Below are 20,121 nucleotides of genomic sequence, written 5' to 3' on the forward strand. Positions count from 1 at the left end.
CATGTACGACATGTGTAAGACCTCGTCGTTTCATCCAGCGCGTAACTTACTGGCAGTCTTCAATGTTGAGTCGGTAGAGTTTCTATGTGGACTTCAAAGAGAGACACTGGTATCATCCACCCATTACCATTGCGTTCCCATCCTCATGCATCCATACGGTTATCCCAGTCATTCCCTTGCATCCCCTTGCTACAGTGAACTGGAACATACCCAGTGGCGCGACCGCCTCCGCCGGAGCGTGCCTTGAGCGGTAGTAAGTTGCGGCGGCGCTGCAGTCGACCGCACTTGAAATCGCGTCAGCCTTCGGGCCGCTGTTGTGCTAGGATAAGCGCTTCGTGCGGCGTTTGATGCGGCTTCAATTTACTACCACGGGGTGTTGTAAGAGTAGCCAGGGCCAGACGTTCTTGCATTTGCTTTTTGTTTCTTGCAGCTTCGTTTTACTCATGTCAAGGCTCCAATACTGTCGTGGGAACAAGTTGTATTTGTGCTGTCAGGCCGGAAACGGGCACTGCATCGCATATCGGTTTTCCCGCGCGTGGTTGAGCTGTATACTTGGGCGTCGTACATATGGCTAACTTCTATCTGTGACTGATGGCGCACTCCGCATAAAATACGTGCCTAATTGCGCGTGTGTCCTCACTTTTGAGCGTCTTCAATGACAAAATAAAAAAAAGTCTACTGTCTAGGTTCAGCAATAATCGTAGGCCCCAAAACGAAAACACATACAAAAGGAAGCTTGTCGTAGGTGTAAGGCAATGGTAGTATACTTAATTGTTTCCTTAATAGGACCATATTTGGCAAAAACTTTCAAATTCACTCCGTTATTTGCGCCGAGACGGCTTTTTACGAACGCAACGCGCTCGAATGCCCTACATTGAATGCATGCATTCCTGGTTTAATTGCTGGTGTAATTTTTTCCTTACTTCTTTTTTAGATCTTTGCTATCACTATACACAAGTTATTTGAAGAATCATATCTACAATAATGAACAGCACAGTTGTCATATCCACCAGTGCACTTTTATATACGCAGCATATGCTCACTGCATGTCATAGTTAATCATTGTTCAACAGATTCAATACACTTTCATAGTCGACTTAGTTTTAAATGTTGGTGAGACTTCCTGCGTGCTGCATCCCGGGCCTTATTTAAGCCTCTGATATAAAAGTGCATTCGCGTAACTACTTAAAATCCAATCATACTTGCTGTTAGTGTTTTTCTGTGTTCATCGCATCCGATAGCTGCCAATCTCTTTGGTATGTATATGACAGCCAGTATATCCATAATGCTGTCTTGGTGGAGCTTGTTAGAGCTAAAACACCCTGTAAATAGGTCCTCAAGGTCAATAATAAACTTGAAAAGTTTCACGGAGAGATACAATAGGCCACCGAAGTCACAGCCACTTGTGAACTGTGCTGCATCCAAGTTCCTCCCTTCTGAAGCAGGGAGTAGAACCTCGTTCGTGCAGTCAAGGCACTTCGACTTTAAAACGCACTTCCTTGCCACATAGCCAGCCACATAATAGGTGGGTCTTGAGTTACTATTTTGTAGGTTATAATCGTGGCTTTGTACACGCATATCATTGATTGCAGATTCTGCTCCTGCCAGGTCTCCATTGCTGAGCAGCACATCAACCAACTGCTGTTTACGGAAACCTTGTCGTTGGTCCTGTACCGTCAAGGGGGAATTGAATACTTCGCTAGCTACATTTGCACCAGGAATGCTCCTGGCCAGATTATAATAGCTCAAGCAGTTAACTGTGGTCAGGAACTGCTGAGGGGTTGGATGCGCATTGAAACCTGATGATTGCCTCACGATGCCGAACAGGTTTTCAATTTTGTCTTGGCTAAGACGAGATGTCATGATATAAGTGTACCCTACTTCGGAACTGAGATATTTCCGAAGCTCTAAAGTGCTGTCAATCGACACTCTGAGGCCTTCTGCTGTTGAGGAACTTAAAAAGTGTTTTGTATCTGCATGTTTCTCCCACTGGTTTAAGAAATCTAAAAAATCCTCAAGCTCTCGTAATTTCGGCGAATTTGGCTTCAGGGCTTCGGCAGGGAAGCGTGACGTCATGATTTCGATCAGTGACTGCATTCTCCTCCACAAGAAAACAAACAGAAAACATAAATAAAAATCCAGAAGTAAACAGTTTCCAGTGAAAATACCATTAGACTGAAAACTTAAGGATGGAAATCATAGCAATAAATTTAAGTTTCAAAGACACCTTCGAAGCATCAGTTCATATATAGGTATATTTTATAAAAATCCAAAGTACAAACCTGAAAAATTTTTGTGTTGCATCAATTTTTCCACAGTTGGTTTCTACCTGTGCCTTGAATAGCTGAAGGCCTCTCAATGACTCGGAACTGAATAAATGAAAAGCATAGGCGACTCTCATTTTTTTAAAGTTGTTTGGCTCAAGGTGTGTCCTAGTTAGCCGAGGCATTGCCTTCATGGTGACATTATTGGAGTCAAGCTCGAAAGCTTTCCGAAGTTGCTCCAGTGATACCTGAAGTAAAAGCACATGCTTTATTAGTAGTTATTAAAAAACTTGCATATAATATACAACTGATAAAAATGCACAAAATGCTCTTCTCTAATGTAGTGGTGTGCATACGATTCCATCTGGTGTGTTGAAGCTTGTTTGTAGCAGTCTATTGCGAATATTTTTCTCGAAATGAGGAAAATCGGAGAAAAAATGGATGAATCTTGTATCGTCCACTGGGTGCGTCCTTTCCCTGACATTTGCTGTGAATTTCCTTTTATCCCCATTATTTTCCACATCTTGCGGTTCCAGGGTGCCGCATCACAAGTTATGTAATCAACAAATAATCGTGCTTTTTCTGCTAGCATGATAGCTTCGAGAATGATTTTTTTTTACAATAAATGTCCTTTCACATTGGTGTTTGTCGCAAATGTGCCGAAGATCTGGGTCCACCTTCCAGTTAGAGGCACAAACATCACCACGAGGCCATGGTTGGAAAGGACATGGTTTTCTCCTTTTGGTGCGCAGGGCCCGAGGCCGACGAAACCAGCAACTTTACCCGCTGTGCCAGCAGAGAGATGCTCTGAGAGTTTCATCTCGTCAATTACTAAGCCCCCATGGCACATGAAGGGGTCCATTCCTGATGTCTTTTGTTTTAATGTTTCAAGCATCTTTTCATTAAATCCAAAGCTACCCATGTAGTTTGAGATGTACATCCGCATTGTCGTCTTTCCTGGAAGTACTAAAATGTTTTGTCTCCGAATGTAATAGTAGAGCTTGGGACTAAGCATTTTTAGCAGAATACACTCGAGCATCCATTCCTTGCTGAAATTCATTCCTCGTGTGTTCTTTCGCTTCGCAGCCACAAGACATTGCCTTACAGCTAGTTGCTGCTTTGGAGACAAGTGTTTTAACCTGACTTGCAGAATTTTCTCGCTTGTGGCTGCAGTTTCATTTTTCATCCTTGAAATGCTTTCGCTCAAGGTCTCAACTTTGGATTCTAACCTCTTGATCTTCATATTTGCAGCTAGGAGTCGGCGGGATGTCTTGCAACTAGGCTTGGGAACCTTTTTCTGCAGGCGACATTTTCTTGTTTGCAGAGATTTACGTAGATATTTGCAACGTAAGCAAGGTTGCCCTGGAAAAAGACAATGTAATTTTTTAGGTAGAAATCAAAACACTTCACAGACATAAATGCTATGTATTACAAGAGCCTAATCGAACACTTTCGGATCCTTCACACACACACACACACACACACACACACACACACACACACACACACACACACACACACACACACACACACACACACACACACACACACACACACACACACACACACGCACGCACGCACGCACGCACGCACGCACGCACGCACGCACGCACGCACACACACACACACACACACACACACACACACACACTCTTCTCTCTCCTGAAATGGAATAAATTAGATAGAGACTGCTGCCAGCGAGACTGAGATTTTTTTTAAAGCTATTCCAGCTAGACGCAACGCGGAATTATTCTTTAATATTAGATACCTTGACGCATGCACTATAAATGACGAATTGCCTTAAAATTTCACTGAACCTGTTAAAGTCATGTCACAAACTAAGTTGAGCGGTGCTAATTTGACGGCAAGTTAATTCGTTCATATGTTTGAGGGTGGAAAATTTTTAGAGCAATAGAGAACACAATGCCTTCTGTATACAGGTCGGGACAAGTGCTGTGTTGCGCTAAAAACAATTTTTCTCCCTCAAATTAAACTTTAGCAGAACAGTTGTGTTCACCTTGTGCTCACCTTCTTTTGGTGCTTTCTCAACGCAGTTCACGCTGAAGTAGATGCCTCCATTAGTTTCTGTTTGTGCGAAAAGATCTTTCGTCAATTCCAACGATACCGACGACTCTTCTGCTGCTCCGCAACAAATCGGAATACTAGCTGCCCTCCTTAGGACATCTTCAGCTTGTTGAAATGACACAATATTACTCTCTTCTACTAGCTTGCCCAAAAGATGCACCTTGCACGTCACGGTGCTTTCGGCCTCAGTTTCGAAAAATATTGCTCTTGCGACAGTAATTTCATTCGTCGCAGCATTTAGTGCACAGCACACGTAGCACACTCCGGTATGTCCAGGGTACTCATGCAGCGCCCAAGATTTCGAAGGAGGTGTGAGTCCACGCAGGTCGCCGACATTAACAACTTTGTCCGTTGAGGCAACACCTTCGCATTCTTCGTTGCCCACTGCAACGTCCGCACCATGATCTCTCTCTTGATCGCGGTCCGAACTTTACATCTGGTATCGCATGGCTCCTCTTGCTGCCGTCTTTTTCTTTGAAGCCTTGGACTCGGAGTTGTCTTGCTCAAATGGGCGGGCAAGTTCGCAAGAAGGGTTGGAACTGCATTAGGGGCGAGCTTTGCAGTCCCCCTCGGGTATCTGACTTCCTTTCCATCTATAACGTTGACATAATCCCTCAAAATAAGGTGCGGTTCAAAGTGGAGTTCGCAAACTGCACAATCGGGGCCAAGCAGCATGTCAAGCCTGCGCAGATTTCGCTGCCAAACGAGCCGTTGGGTTTCATCTTCGGGAGCCTTGAAAAGAGATAACTTCCGCTCGTGGGCTGTTCTTGCGTACCCAGTTGTGAAGCCTGGCGCGTAACAGTGGTTTAACCGCCGCTTGGGCGGCATCATCAAGACACTGACGCAGAATAAGGCACGAAAGAGGCGAGGTGCCGCGACGGAAGCAATGCGAAGCGATGCGCAGAAAGCAGGCGTTGTGCGCAGTAGCAGACGACGATCGCGCTCGCTTCAAGTGCCAGCGACGACAGCGCCGCCGCTACTTTCTCCGGAAGGAGGCACGCGGCGAACGGTGAGCCGGGCCTCCGCTCGAGCCACTGTACAGTATTGTGCGTTTTTATCGTGAAGACTTTCAAAAGTTTCCCCGCCTCAACCGCTGGCTCATTTGCGATGAAACTGCACACAGAGCTTGCGTATTATGGTAACTTTTGTATCGTAGGAAGTTTGACAACGGTACTTACTTAGTTGAGCCGTGCATGATGCGAAAACATAATCGTCCACGTAGAGATCGGCAACCAAAACCCGCAAACGATGCTTTTTCGCTGAAAGATGGCAGTGGCGCCATCTGTGTCCGGTAGCGCAAAGCGTCACAACAAGGCCGTCGAGGTGTGCTTTGCAAGGAGCGCGGGCCGTTTGAATATGCCGTTCCTGTCGTTTCGTCTGCTTCTACTGAAGCGCTTACAACATTTTCGACTAATTAAGCGGAAAAACATCAGAACAAATGATTTAACGAGGCTTTACCTTTTAAAGAATATTGTTTGCAATGCTCGCCTCGGCGGCCTTGTCGTGACGGTTTCCACTGCCCAAAACAGATGGCGCTACTGCCGCCCTTCAGCGAAAAAGCGTCGTCTGCGGGTTTTGGTTGCCGATCTCTACGTAGACGATTACGTATTCGCATCATGCACGGCTCAACTAAGTAAGCACCGTTGTAAAACTTACTACGATGCAAAAGTGACCATAATACGCATGCTCTGTGTGCAGTTTCACGGCATGAGCCAGCGGTTGAGGCGGGGAAATTTTTTAAAGTGTTCACGATAAAAACGCACAACACTGTATATGTTCTCTTAGTAAAACACGTTGCGGGGCTAGTTGGTTATGCATATTCTTTCGTTAAAATTTAAGCAGCGCTAACATTTAGGACGAATACACAGAAGACATGACAGGACGGGCGCTGGTATTCGTCCTAAAAGTTAGCGCTGCTTAAATTTTAACGAAAGAATACTGTACCCTTGCTGTCAGCGCCGAGGTGGGCTAGGTGCCCATTTGATTGGAAGTGAAATCAGTGAGACGCTGTCGATGCCTCGCACTGATACGCTTAACATTCTGTGAGTGCTGACGCGGTGGTACTTCGGCGCAACTTGCTGTGCAGGAAACCACCGTGCGCAGAACGAAACCACGAAACTGACAGAACTTTGTAGTAGCTCTATGGCTCCGTCAGTCGGCTGCCGCTACTTTGTTATGGTCACGTGATAACCCCGGCCAAAAATAAAAAAAATACAACGTGGTCACGCGGTTTCGCACATGGCGCGCGTGGTAGCTGTGTATCAGGTCGCGTGTTGTACAGTTTGGGATGAACGTGTCCGCGTTCGGCTGTGCTCTACTGCCTCACGTTCTTGCGGATGCCGGCTAATGCAGAATACCGCTCGAACCATGTATTCGGACCACATGTGTCGCCCAGGCAAGAGTCCGAAGATTTCTGCCGCTGTCGTCGAAAGCGGTGCGGTTCATTAGCGACGCGTTCTAACCTTTGAAGCTAGCAGCGGCGTCACATCGGCGCCAATAGCGCTTATATTGTGTGTGGGTGTTGTCATTGTTTCAGGGACCACGAACCCTGCCAGCCTGCTCCAAGAATTCGATTCTGTGTCAATGAAAAGAGGCGGCGAAGGTCACAGCGTCACGACGCGCCGGTTTGCCAAGGTGAGTCGCGCTGGCGAATTCTGTTCGCTAAATTTTCGCAAATACCGCGCGAGTCGTGTTCAGTTTATCCTGAGCCATTTCCACGCTACAGAACACGGGCCGCCTGCGTTCTCTCTATCACACACCGAGTGCCCACGGTTCAGAAACTGCTGCTCGAAAAACCAACCGCGGCCATAAATGCAGAGAGAACTTGCCACACAAAATGCATAGACTTTTTCTATAGTATCTGAAGTGAATTTTCTCTGTTTCAGTCGCTTGAAAAACTGATGCCACCGGTCTTTCTTGACTGATACGATCAAGAGCGCAGATTTCGTTAATTTTCCTCTATATGGAAGCGGGTAGACGATGACAACGACATTGAGCCAGTGCTGTGGCATGTTGCAAGTTGCGCGTCCGCGCCATAAGTGTCGCCACGGTCGGAACGATTGCAGCGATCCTGGTATCTGGCAGCAAACGCGGCTGGAGTCAATGACACAACGCGTCTGCGCCGCCAGTGCCGCCGCGGGCAACGCTGCAGCGCAGTGGCAGCAGACGACAGCGACCGGCGCAAGCATAGCGAGCAAAGTTTTGAGCAATTTATGTTTTTACCGCCAACTCCCAGGCACCGCCACCGTCGCATTTCAAAATCGTCCCCATTGGCTCTACGGGAATGTCACACCCTTGATTGAGCGAGTTAACGAATGGACGAAGACGACAACGAAGTTCTGGCTGTGTTCTGAGTGCCGCTCGTAGCTGTTACTTCGTTTGTGTACATATAGCTGTAAATATATTCTTTCCCGCAACAATATTGAATTCTTTAGCAATTGTGATTTATTGAAAGTGTGTAGCTTTAATTGCCATGTAACTTCGGCATCATTCTGGCATTCCTGTGTTGTTTATGATGCATAACGACTAGCTCAAGCAAGCCGCGGCAGTGTTGCGTCATTGATTTCCTTTGAATAACTCATGGCCGATTACATGCACTGTGCACACCCTGTAAACGCATTCTAAGTATCCTCCGGTCTCACTTCGTAATTGATGCAACAACACTCCTTTTATTATTTTCACTTCGTGTTTTGAATTTTCTTGGATGTGGTGATCTGTAGTGATTAATTCAACTGCAGTGCAGCATTGATTTGTTGTTACTTGTTTATGACATGCACCATGTAATAACATGCATTTTGGACGTCTTGATTGTTCCCAGCTTTTGACGTATTTATGGTTACATTGGTAGTGTAAATTTGCTTTGTCTGCAAGTCTTTATTTGACGAAGACACTGGTATTTATAACCTTAATTTACGTGACACAGTCCAGTTACAAAATACACATACACAACGGCAAGACACAAGACAGCTCACTTAACTGGAACCATAACTTACAATGCAACATGTACTCTTTTGCTTGTAGAAGATAAAATCATTCATGAAACTTCAACATCAACACATGAACAAGTAATGTAGATGCATACGTACAGGAAATTCATAGAGACAAAACACACGCTCGTAGCAAACAACATGCATATACATGAAGTTCAAAACTCAACACAGTCTTCCTTATGGCAAAAAAGAACTGTAATGTGTGGAAAACAAATCACACACAAATGCACAAAGGAACTGTAATGCATAAAAGATGCACTCCCCCCCCAGGGTGTTTCTTGGAGCACTGTTTCGGGTCACCCTAGAACAGTTATGAGGTTCTGACATCGCTCCTAAGTTCCCCATCAGGACATTTGGTCTAATGGGACCTCATATTGTGAAGGCAAACATATAGTTCACTTTTCCTAAGGACATTTCTACACTTAATGCATTCACTGCATCATTGGTCACCAGAGGTTCACATCATTTTTTTCTGCTGTATGGCCACTAGTACTAGGTCCCATGAAGCCTCATGTTAGAGAGATTTTATACTGAGATCCTCCTCCTTAGGCTTCACAATAAAATCTGCCGCATAGCATGGATAAATGACATGACCTGCCTGTGACCCATGATCCAGTAGACATGTTAAGATGCATTTTCCACAATGGGTGCGACTGTGCAATGCCTACAAATGGTTCAAAGTGCCACCAAAGTTGAAGAGTTTGGCTGTACGGTTGTGTGAAGCTGCACCACAGACACTTCCATTCATTCTTCAGTGAGAACACACTGTAGCGACTTCAAACAGTGATGCTACCAGATTGCAACTAAAACCTAAAATACATCAAAATCGGTGTTTGAAAGTGACCTTAGCAGATTATGTTGACATCACAAGGGAAAATTTTTAGCTGGAACGAGGAAGTCATACTGCAAGATGCATGCATCTGGTGCATTGTGGCCTAATTTGTTTTTGTTTGTTTTCTTAGTAACGTATGTATTCATTGTTATTGTTGTGCAGTCCCTGATTGAAAGTGCACAGGTTGATTTTGCATGAATGTGAATGTAATGAGAGAGGCAGACGCTGCTTGTTACAGAGGGTGTATTTTACCCTTTAGGTGCCTTTGCATAGTTGTGCGCATTGTGAATGCACAGGTTTTTCAGGGAGGGTGCCACAGGTTGCTGCAATTTCTTTGCTTCAGGGGAATCGAACTTTCTTGATATTTGCAACCGGGATGATTTTTCATGATTTATTTATTTATTTGGTCATACTGTTAACCCTTCATGAGGGTCATTACAGGGAGGGGACAAAAACAAATACATTTCATAAGCACTTCAATAAGCAATCACGAATCAGAATTCAAACTTTGTACTCCATTTCTCAAAAACATATCGACACCTAGCTCAAATTGTTGCACGTTCGCACTCTCCACAACATCACTTGGCAGTTTGTTCCATAATTCGATAGCATTAGGAAAAAAGGAATACCGGTATACATCCGTACGTGCGTTAATAGGTTGTAGTACCCTGCTGTGGTTTTTTCGGGAACCACGTTTTAGAGGCGCTTTCACATAATGTTCTTTATTTATTTTTAATGCTCCTTGCATTATCTGGAAAAAAAGTTTGAGTCGATGTTTTATCCTTCCAATTTCCAGCGTTTCCAGTTCACACTGCTGCATCATCTCTGTAACTGAGTCAGTACGGCGATACTTGGAGCATATAAAACGTGCTGAAATGTGCTGAATTCTTTCCGCCTTCTTGTTTAAGCATTTTTGGTGTGGGCTCCACACAGCATTTGCATATTCCAGAACTGGTCGTATAAACGTTTTATAGTTGACCAATTTAATTTCTTTAGTCGCATCTGGTAGTTTTCTCCTAAGAAAGCAGAGCTTTTGGTAAGCTCTTGAATAGATATTATCAATGTGAAAACTCCAGTCTAGATTTTGCGTCACTGTCACCCCTAAGTATCGGAAACTCTGTACCTCGACCAAGGCATTTTCTCCTATATTATATTCAAATCTGATAAGGTTCTGTTTTTTACTTACGTGAGTGTATGTGGATTTTTTGAAGTTAATTACCATGCCCCAACTTTGGCACCACGAATTTAATGATTGTAGACATCTATTTAGTTCAATCTGATCTTCAGCGCAGGCTAAACGCGAGTAAATTAAGCAGTCATCGGCAAACAGTTTAATTTTTACGGGCGGAACAATGTTAGAAGGAATATCATTAATATACAATAAAAACAATAGCGGGCCTAAAACAGACCCCTGCGGCACTCCTGACACAACTGCACACTTCCCCGACTCACTGTTACCGATTCTAACCTTTTGGTAACGATTCATTAAATATGCCTGAATCCACAATACTATAGTTTCACTAATTCCTAGGCTTCTCAATTTGGAAAGTAATTTATGATGTACAACTTTATCAAATGCCTTCGCAAAGTCTATACACACAATATCTATCTGTTGGCATTCATCTATAGCTTTACAAAGGTCATGTACAGTTTCGATTAACTGTGTCACGGTCGAAAGGCCAGATCGGAAACCGTGCTGAACTGGGCATAATAAATCGTTTTTGTATAAAAAATACAGAATATGTTTTGCTATTGCATGCTTTAGGACTTTACAGCACACAGAAGTCAGCGAGACTGGTCTATAATTGTTTGCACATAGCCTATTGCCACTTTTAAATATCGGAATGACGGTGGCAGCGCGCCAGTCCTGAGGTACTGAATGATCTCGCAAAGATTTTTCAAATAAAAGCTGCAAATAATACGACATCCATTCAGCGTACCGTTGAAGAAATGCCGATGGTATTTCATCTGGGCCACACTATTTTTTTGCGTCCAACGTAAGCAAATGCTGGAACACGCCCTCCCTTTTAATGCCTAGGTCTTCCATTGGGTATTGTATTGTGCAGTCTAAAGGATCATCGTCTGCATCACATCTATCCTTGGTAAAAACTGATTGGAAGAAATGATTAAGTACGTTTGCAATATCTTTTTTTTCTTTCACGACTACGTCGCCATCCACTATCTGTTCTATTGCATTCTTTCTATCTGTGAAGTATCGCCAAAACTTTTGTGGCGAGCATTTGAGGAAGTTTGTAAGCGTTTTATTGAAGAACGTTTTCTTCGACTCCAGCAAAGCAGATTTTAACATTTGTTTGGTTATTGAAAGTTCTATTGCCCTGCTTTTTTTCTTCCTTTGTCTTTTTATCTTACGCTTAAGGTGTATGGTGTGCCTAGTTATCCATGGATTTCTTTGCTTTGATTTCTTTATACGTATGGGTACAAAATGATCTATGCAGTATTTGATTATCCCTTTAAGACGGTTCCATAGTTCTACACTTTCGCGGTTGGATGCTATTTCAAATTCATTAAACTGTTCTTCCAAAACGTCTAGGATGGACGTGTCATTCGCACGGCCATAATCCTTAACATGCATCACGACATATGCTTGCTTACAGATTCTTGTGTGCAGCGGTACATTCAAGCAAACCATCTTATGATCAGATAAACCATTTTCAACTGATACAGTATAGTCAGGTATTCTACCGGATATGAAAACCAAGTCCAACAATGACTGGGACTTTGGTGTAACTCTTGTGAAGTCTTTAACTATTTGCTTAAGGTTATGTGAAAACATAATATGCATCATTTTATTGGCGCTTCTTATTTCTACATTACCCGCTGATAGACTTTCCCAATCAATATGCGGCAAATTAAAGTCACCAGCCATTATTAGTCTTGTGTTTTCATTTACATGGGAGCTAAGGAATTCATTCAAGCTATCCAAAAATTCTGGCGGGGTGGCTGGTGGTCTATACACAGTCCCTAATATATACCACATGTCTGCAGAGCTGATCTTGCACCAAACCGTTTCAGGGAGACTGCAATCAAGAGCGACTGCGTTTATAGTGCTTTTCACAACTATAGCCACGCCACCACCTCTAGAATCCCTGTCGCATCTAAACACCTTGTAGTCAGGAGGAAAAATACTACTGTCACTAATTACACTATGGAACCATGTCTCAGTCAACATCAATACATCAGGGTTTTGAGAAATTAGAAGATACTCTAAATCACTTAGTTTATTTGCGATACTGCGGGCGTTTACAAGTAGAATTCTGAGCTATGACCGAGAAGAATCGCTATCCGTGTCAGAAGCCTTCTCTGAAGTTTTCAACTGAATCAATGCCTGGCTAGCAGTATTTCCCCTCTTTTTGACACCCTTCATTTCTATCACGATCCCAGACGTAGATATGATTGTTGATCTTAAGCTTGTCATGTACCACTTTTACCTTGTTGCATTTTGCTTGTTCCTTTTCACTGCTTTGGCATAGTTTTTTTCGTACTTCTGCAGTTTCCTTAGCGTAGTCTTGACTTATGCTTATCGAGCTGCCTTTCAGCTTGCCACAGTTTTGCATCACAGACTGTTTTTCCCGTGAATCATAAAAATGCATGATTACCGGCCGATTACTACCGTCTTTTTTCTTGCCAATACGATGAATTTTGTCGATCAAGTTCACTGGTACTTCCAAGGTTCCTTTGAATACATTCTCAATAACAGCTTGTTTCAGGTCGCTGTCTGATTCACCCTTGTCCTCATCGATACCAATAACCAAGAGGTTATTGGATCGGCTTCTATTTTCATATTCTACCAACTTATCCGCCTGATGACGAACAAGGGATTCTAGGCTTTGTACTCGCTTGTTCAAGTCTGCAATCACGGTAAGTGTAGCGGTCATTTTTTCGCATTTCTCTTTCATTTCGGTCATTTCAGCTCTTAATGCATCCATTTTAGCATCTGATGAAGCCTGATTATCAATGATTAATTGCAACATTTCTGCAGTTTTGGGCCCAGGATTTTCTTCAACATCTCCTGAAACCAACAGTGTCAACACCATAGACTAAGAGTCAACCAAAAAATTCAGGTAGCTTCGAGGGCACGGCAGGGCTAACAAAAAGCGGTTATCGCTTCTAAAAGTAGTAGCATTAGGCAAATAACGAACCTGCAACAGCAGTAACGTCCGCTTAGACATGTTGTCGCTAGGCCAGGTGCCGTGCCCTCTGAAGCCTCCCTCGCTGCGTGGCTCCTTTTGTAACCGGTCCACTGATGACGTCACTGTCGTCGACGAAAGACGATCCACGAGCCGGATGCCATCAATCCCAAACTCTTGATAAGGCGTAAAGAAAAGCGATGCCTCGTCCGGACTGCAGACCGGTGTAGCGTTCACGAAAATCTATGGTAAAACCTGCAACAGCAGTAACGTCCGCTTAGACATGTTGTCGCTAGGCCAGGTGCCGTGCCCTCTGAAGCCTCCCTCGCTGCGTGGCTCCTTTTTTTTTTTGCGAGTGAACACAGTAAATAATATTTCTCAAAACAGCGATCCTGGTGACATGTCTTTTGCCATTTTCCCGCAGATATTTTTTTCGGCTGTAGTATATTTTTCCTGCTTTTCTAGCATCATGTGTCAATTTAATAAAGAATGTAATCCTGTGGTCCGCCAATTACTCGTTTGACAGATCGGGGTGTCTCAACGTTACGATTTCTATCTAGGGTAACTCTGGACGGAATTTAATACATGCCTCCAAAGGAGTAGCTATTTTGCGTTTTGCATTGCTAACCTAGTTGGCATTCTTAAGACTGGCATTGAGTCTTTAGACACAAAAAAACGTTTTCTGAAAGAGGATTGGCAAGTGGTGCCTGAAAGTGTTTATGGCAGAACTGGAAAGGCTATTGCAAGTGCCTGAAGATCGACATCTTGCTGTTTGTCGTCTCTGAATTTTTTAGCAACTGAAATTGCTAGGAGAGGCTTAAGGGTTGGTAAATTCTTGTTGCGCTGTTCATACTGCTTGCCTGGCATGGCTTTGTCATTGCACAGAGAACTTTATAAACCTTGAGAGAGCAGCAAAACCATTGGCTCAGTAGTTTGTGAAAAGGGTAATGTGCATCCTCTTCAGGACATCTGTTGCGCAAAATGGAAATCGCCAGCTCCAGAAAAGTGCACACACATAACCCGAGCTTCACCTAGGTGAGGCTCATGTTATGTTGCTGCACCCAGTGAGGTTACTGCACCCACATTTAAATAGATTGTGTTTGATGGTTTTTTGAAATTTTTAGCTAGTTGTTTGTGTGGTTGTGGACACTGACTGCTTTCTGGATGACTACTTACATGTGTACTAATATGCATGAACTGTCAGTATTCTTCAGAAATTTTCAGGTGATGCGGTACAGGTTAAGACACCACTGTACTGTCTTGCAGGTGGTTTATCAAAATGGAAGACTGAAATCTCGGTCTCTTGGCCGCAACATCTGACTGTTGATGCTCTGTCATCATTGAAGAAGGAGTCTCTAGCGGATGCAAGGGCTCGTATGTGTGATGTTCTGTGTGTGAGTGGCATGCCAGGGTTTTTGGCACGTGTCACCAAAGATGATAGCAGATGGAGAGAGAGCAACTTCATTTCCAGCACCAAATTTGATGCTCTGGCCATTCTTCTAAGAAAGGGGAGGCAGTGTAAGGTGTTGGTTGTTAGTGGTCTTGTGCGGGGCCAATCCTGCATTGAGTATGTATGTGGCCCCCTCAAAAGTGGTAGCGAGGGTGTCTGGGAAGCCATTGTATATAGTATGTCTACTGGGGTAGCCATTAGTATTGAGTTTGCATGTGGCTGAACATAGCACCTTCTTCACTAGTGAGGAGTTGAAGAGTAGGCACGAAGCTCTTGGAAGATAGCTGACTTCTTTGTGGCATCCCATCCTCACTTAAGAATCTCTGAGTCAGTTTAACGAGGGTCATAGATGTGTGCCTTGACAAACCTGAGCAGATGGAATTCAAATTTTGATTCAGAGTGTGCCGAAGCGGTGGTCGAGTGGTTATGGCGCTCGGCTGTTGGCCGAAAGACGCGGGTTCGATCCTGGCCGCAGCGGTCGAATTTCGATGAAGGCGAAATTCTAGAGGTCCGTGTACTGTGCGATGTCAGTGCACGTTAAAGAACTCCAGGTGGTTGAAATTTCCGGAGCCCTTCACTACGGTGTCTCGCATAGCCTGAGCCGCTTTGGGACGTTAAACCCCCATAAACGATGATTCAGAGTGCACTGTAACAGCAGACCTTGTATTTTCAGTTTGCTTTGATGCGGTTGCAAACAGTGCAGCATCTGTATCACAGTTGATTACTCAAAAATATAAGATCTACAGTAGATCCCAAGAATTCACTAATCAAGATGTTTTACCTTTTATGCATTTTTTTAAGCAGCTAGCAAACAAAAGAGCTAACGTAATTTTATTCCCAAGAAAGCTCATGTGTAACTAAAAACTGCCAACTAAAAGCACTTTCATGGGCTCACAGATACTTCCTGTCTGTTTCAGTATAAGCTTAACCTCGTTGGCTGGAAACTATTTACAGACTAAATATCAATGAAGACTTCTTAGTTTCGTTGCCAGTGAACTACAAGTTTAAAGTTTTGAATTACGATCTATAGACCTCTCATTTGCAGAAAGAGGTCTGTTTCATTCTCATTTGCAAAGTACCTTGTATGCAAACGTTTCCTTGTAACAGTGGTTTTAAAGTGTTTGTGGCACTGCCTCTTCTAATCATCCTTTTATAAACATTGGTCCATGTAGGCACTCACGATCTTTCTGGGTCCATTTCCCGCATTGCTGGCTATGCTTCAATTGAGGCGAAACGCAAAAGGTGCCTTTGTGCATTGCGATGTCTGCGCAAGTTGGAGAACCTGAGGTGGTCTAAATTAATCCAGAGCCCTTCACTACTGCGTCCCTCATAGACAATGTGCTGCTGCTTTGGGATGTTAAATCTCATGGTTTACAATTCATTCCGGAACTTTTGTACATACTTCGCAAGTACCATATTACCTAAGTAGACTTATACCCCTGTCACATGGGACTTCTTTTCGGCCTTTGCCGTAAAGTTGTCTTATTGCACTAAAGGAGGAAAACCGAAAAGGAGCAGCGACGCTGCTACACGGCAAATCCAAAGGAGCTAGAACGCGGCCTCCGTGAATGCCAAAAGTCACCGCTGTGTGTGAAGCGGCGCTAGAAACATTATGAAATTAAAGCTGACGGTAGCACTTCAGCTAAGAGTGCTTTCATTTATGTTGGAAAAAGTAGCTATCACGATAATAAATGAGCGTTCTGACGGTGAGAAACGAATATTTTGAAACAGTTTCGTTTTTTTTTCATCGTTCTCGGTTCGACCACGGTAGGCGCACTTTTCTGTTTGGCTCCTCGTCGTGTTCGAGAAGCGTGCTTTGTTGCGTGTGTCTTTTTGCACACAAGCAAACTCAAAACACGCACACAACAAAGAGCAAACGAAGAAAAAACTGCGAAGCAAGATGCGCAAGCACGTGTGTGTCGATGCGGCTGCTGAAAAGCGTTCAAGTCTTTTCTTAGCAGTGTGGATGTCTTTAGTCATAGCCTCCTCTACGCTTAACTGCACTGTAATGCAAAATTAACCATTAAATAAGATAAATTAGGTATTTTTTACGTTTTTAAAACTAAAAATTGCGTCAATTTTTTATTCTTTGAGCTCGCTAGCTGGCGCTGCCGTCTGGGTTGCTCCTTTAAGCAACTTTAAGGCCACTGACGGCTGCCTTTATTGCTACGGACCTTTATCGCAAAGGTCTCAACGCTTTGCCGTGTAGATGCGCGTGACGCGCCTTTGGGGCAAAGGACCTTAATTTCTAAGGCCTTACAAGTGCCCGCTTGACAGGGTACCCAACTCAAAAAGCCTTCACTAACAAGTCAAGGTACTTTGAGTGTGTTTGTATGGTCTCCATTATAACATGGTCAAGAACATTTGGCACCATGGTTCTAGCTGTGTAGCACACGAAATAGTTGGGCTCTTTCGTTTGTGAGCTTCCTCCTTAAAGAGATTTTTTCCTCTGCGCCAAGGAATGAGGCACATAATTGTGAATGAACGAATTTTTGAATGATGCTAAAGGGAATTTCCAGGAGGATAAGCACGGAAGGTGTTAGTGCACTGCTCCACAGATTCCAACTGAAGTAGAAAGCAATGTTAACAATTGCAAAACTCAATACCTTTTGTCTCCAAAAATTGCGCTCACTCTGGGGCCTAAATTATTGACGGCAGGTTTGAGTGTACAAACTCGGTGCTTCAGGTAGATGAGTCTTTAAGAAATGCTTTCTTAGGAGCTGCAATATATAGACTTTACTTTGGCTAAATTATTTCTGCAGGGCCATATGCTACTGTGCTTCCTATTGCAAACATGTTCGTGGTTATCCTTGGTAACAAGGTAAACGGGTGGCTATGTTTGTAATGTGGATAGTCTGCATTGCAGGATTGTTTTGGCCAAGCCTGTAAGCAGTTGCTGAACGAATTGGTGACAAAGTTTTTGAAGAAGGCAGAACAGGAGGTGGCTCCCCAAAAATGACAGTATGCACTCTTGTCATCAAGCAGACTGACTTGTCTCTGTTCAAAAGTGGAGGAATGTTAATTTTCACTCCCTTTCCAGCTTCCTCCCACCCACAAGCTGGGTGTCATTGCAGGGGGGACTTGCGGTGGACTGTTCCATCTCTTCATTTTGGAAATCATTGATGTCCGCTTACAAATGTAGCATCACAATCATAGCATGCAATATTGCGCTTTGTATGTACACCTCCGGTCATATGTCTTTTGTCTACATGGCTTGCTTTTGGGTTGCACAGCAGGAGCAGATGCGGCAGCCCGGAAGACTCGGAAGGTCGTGAAAAGTGAGGACAACTGTTCTTCTCACCTAGCAGAAGGATATCCAAAGGGTGCCATTAGTACAGCTTTACTTTTGTGATTAGCAAATCCAAAAGAAGAATCAAATCCGACCAAGGCAGTATGGGATGGCAGATTTAGATATAGACTGGATGTGTACACACTGCTGCCTTTCGGTCTGTTCTCAGGATCTGGGAGTTTTCAACACCGCTGGCTCTGCACAACAGCTGCTGAAAAGGCCGGGTGTAGCTGCTCCCGACATCAAGGGTTCAACTCAACAGCTCAAGCAAAACCAGGAAAGAAGAGATGCTGGGGATTTCACACAGCAGTTGATGTCTGATCAGGCAAATGACATGATGGCCAGGGCTTCTGAAATGGAGCTGCAAAAAAGCCCAGCTGAAGCTTCCAAGGCAGCTGGGACCATGGTCAAGAGTGGCGTCGTCGTGCCTTCTCCTGTTCTGCATCAGAGTGAGTCGCTAACGCTTTGTTCCTTTCTCTGTGCCGAGGCTGAGCAGTTTCGCGTGGTTCCTGGAGAGCCGTGTTGCGCATGCGCGGGGGGCAGTGACATCACACGGCGCACAGCTGGCGCGCCGCCGCCGCGCATGCCTCGCACGCCTCGCCGGTCTGCACATCTTCTGGAAACCGCACCACGTGACTGGTCACGTGACCAACCGCGTGACCAATCATGTGACCAGCCACGGCGCCTCGTCACCGGCAGCTGCTCCGCGCTATGTGACCGACCACGTGGCCAACCGCGTGATCAACCCCTCCTGCACACTCAATAAAAAAAACCCTGTGTCGAGACTGGGGATTGTACCAGGGCCTTTGGCATTTGAGGCGGAGGTGCTACCACTCCGCCACGACAGCTCCAGGTTTAACAGTGAATAAGGACGCATGTAGTGAATGAGCGCCTTTCATATATTAACTCTTCCAAACCAGATGTCGCTGCGCTTACGCTACGTATATCCTGGCTTAACAGAGCTAGGCCATCATCAATTTTTCTTGGCATTTTGTTATAGTCCATCCTCACTAATTAAATTAGCACAAGCAGCTCTCGTCACCTATTCTGTCTCGGAATGTTTTCTAGAAATTAAATTTTTTAGTTTTACAGCTTGTTGGTATGGCTGTTGTTGTGCAAAGTGGGCATATCCTTTTAGACTGCACTCATCATTTAAATTAGAGGAAGGGTTTTTCAACCTTAACAGTATATTTAGACCTATTTAAAGCTAGTTTTGTAATGTGAAAAAATTAACTGCTATTTTCTGGCGGTCATGTACACAGTTGTGTACAAAGTGCTGCAGTGGTTAGAAATTGCAGCATTAAAGACATTAGGATTTTTATGTAATTACTCGAGGATCCACGCAGTCGTAACTTTTTTTTTAGTAAGTTTTTCATGAGTCATAAATTTTTTATCCTAGAAACTTCCTCACTAAAGTCCAGCCCTGGTGCCTTATAGCTTCAGCACGTAAATATTGATGACTCCAATTCAAAGGTTCGCAAACATTCTTGCAACTTTTTTGCTAATTCATGTGATTGCTTTTACATTTTCAGTACCTGACACGAATGGAAAACCTCTCAGTGCACGTGCCAAGTGAGAGACTTAGCGCCTGGACTGAGAAGCGAGAATTGGGTCGAGCCAAGTGTGTGGTACACAACATCTGTGTGCATCCTGAAAGGCGATGAGGCGCTCTTGCCTTCATACACGGTGGTTCTGTCACAGAGTAAGTTCCATGTGTGCATGGCTCCATTCTTTCAGTTCAGGGCACAGGTCTTCAAAATATGTTTTTGAATGGAATGGTGGGATGCTATTGGGCCTGAAATTATTGTAGGGAAGGCCTCATAAGATTGGGTTGGATGGAATTTTGTGGTCAATTTTTTCTTGCTTGCCGGCGGGTTCTGGCGTCAAGAGAGGTACATATATATGTGCACTCTAAGGTGCTCATTTTCTTGACAGAATTGAGAACTGCATGCACTCTGAAGGACAGCTGGTTGCGTATTTTACTGTCAATCTCGCATCAAAACGCAGCTTTGGAAGCTTGTGTTTCATGGATCTTGGTGCTGCTGGCTCAGTCGGCAGCAAGAG

The 20,121-nt window shown here is 44.1% G+C and overlaps 1 protein-coding gene across 4 annotated transcripts; it reads left to right on the top strand.

The window, feature by feature from the left end:
- The first annotated feature begins 6,634 nt into the window (after positions 1-6,634).
- Positions 6,635-19,896, top strand: LOC144106585 (uncharacterized). Of its 4 annotated transcripts, XM_077639431.1 has the most exons (6): positions 6,635-6,783; positions 6,886-6,983; positions 12,899-13,049; positions 14,585-14,692; positions 18,227-18,506; positions 19,590-19,896. In XM_077639431.1, exons 4-6 carry the CDS (start codon positions 14,681-14,683, stop codon positions 19,631-19,633), a joined length of 336 nt encoding a protein of 111 aa, XP_077495557.1. In that variant the 5' UTR covers positions 6,635-6,783; positions 6,886-6,983; positions 12,899-13,049; positions 14,585-14,680; the 3' UTR covers positions 19,634-19,896. The 4 variants fall into 4 exon arrangements, 3 of the variants coding, with proteins under 3 accessions (XP_077495557.1, XP_077495555.1, XP_077495558.1); XM_077639429.1 differs by lacking the exon at positions 12,899-13,049; XM_077639432.1 differs by lacking the exons at positions 12,899-13,049; positions 14,585-14,692; positions 18,227-18,506.
- Positions 19,897-20,121: the final 225 nt, after the last annotated feature.

The sequence above is a fragment of the Amblyomma americanum genome, chromosome 10 (genome assembly GCF_052857255.1).
Source record: "Amblyomma americanum isolate KBUSLIRL-KWMA chromosome 10, ASM5285725v1, whole genome shotgun sequence".
Taxonomy (NCBI): domain Eukaryota; kingdom Metazoa; phylum Arthropoda; class Arachnida; order Ixodida; family Ixodidae; genus Amblyomma; species Amblyomma americanum.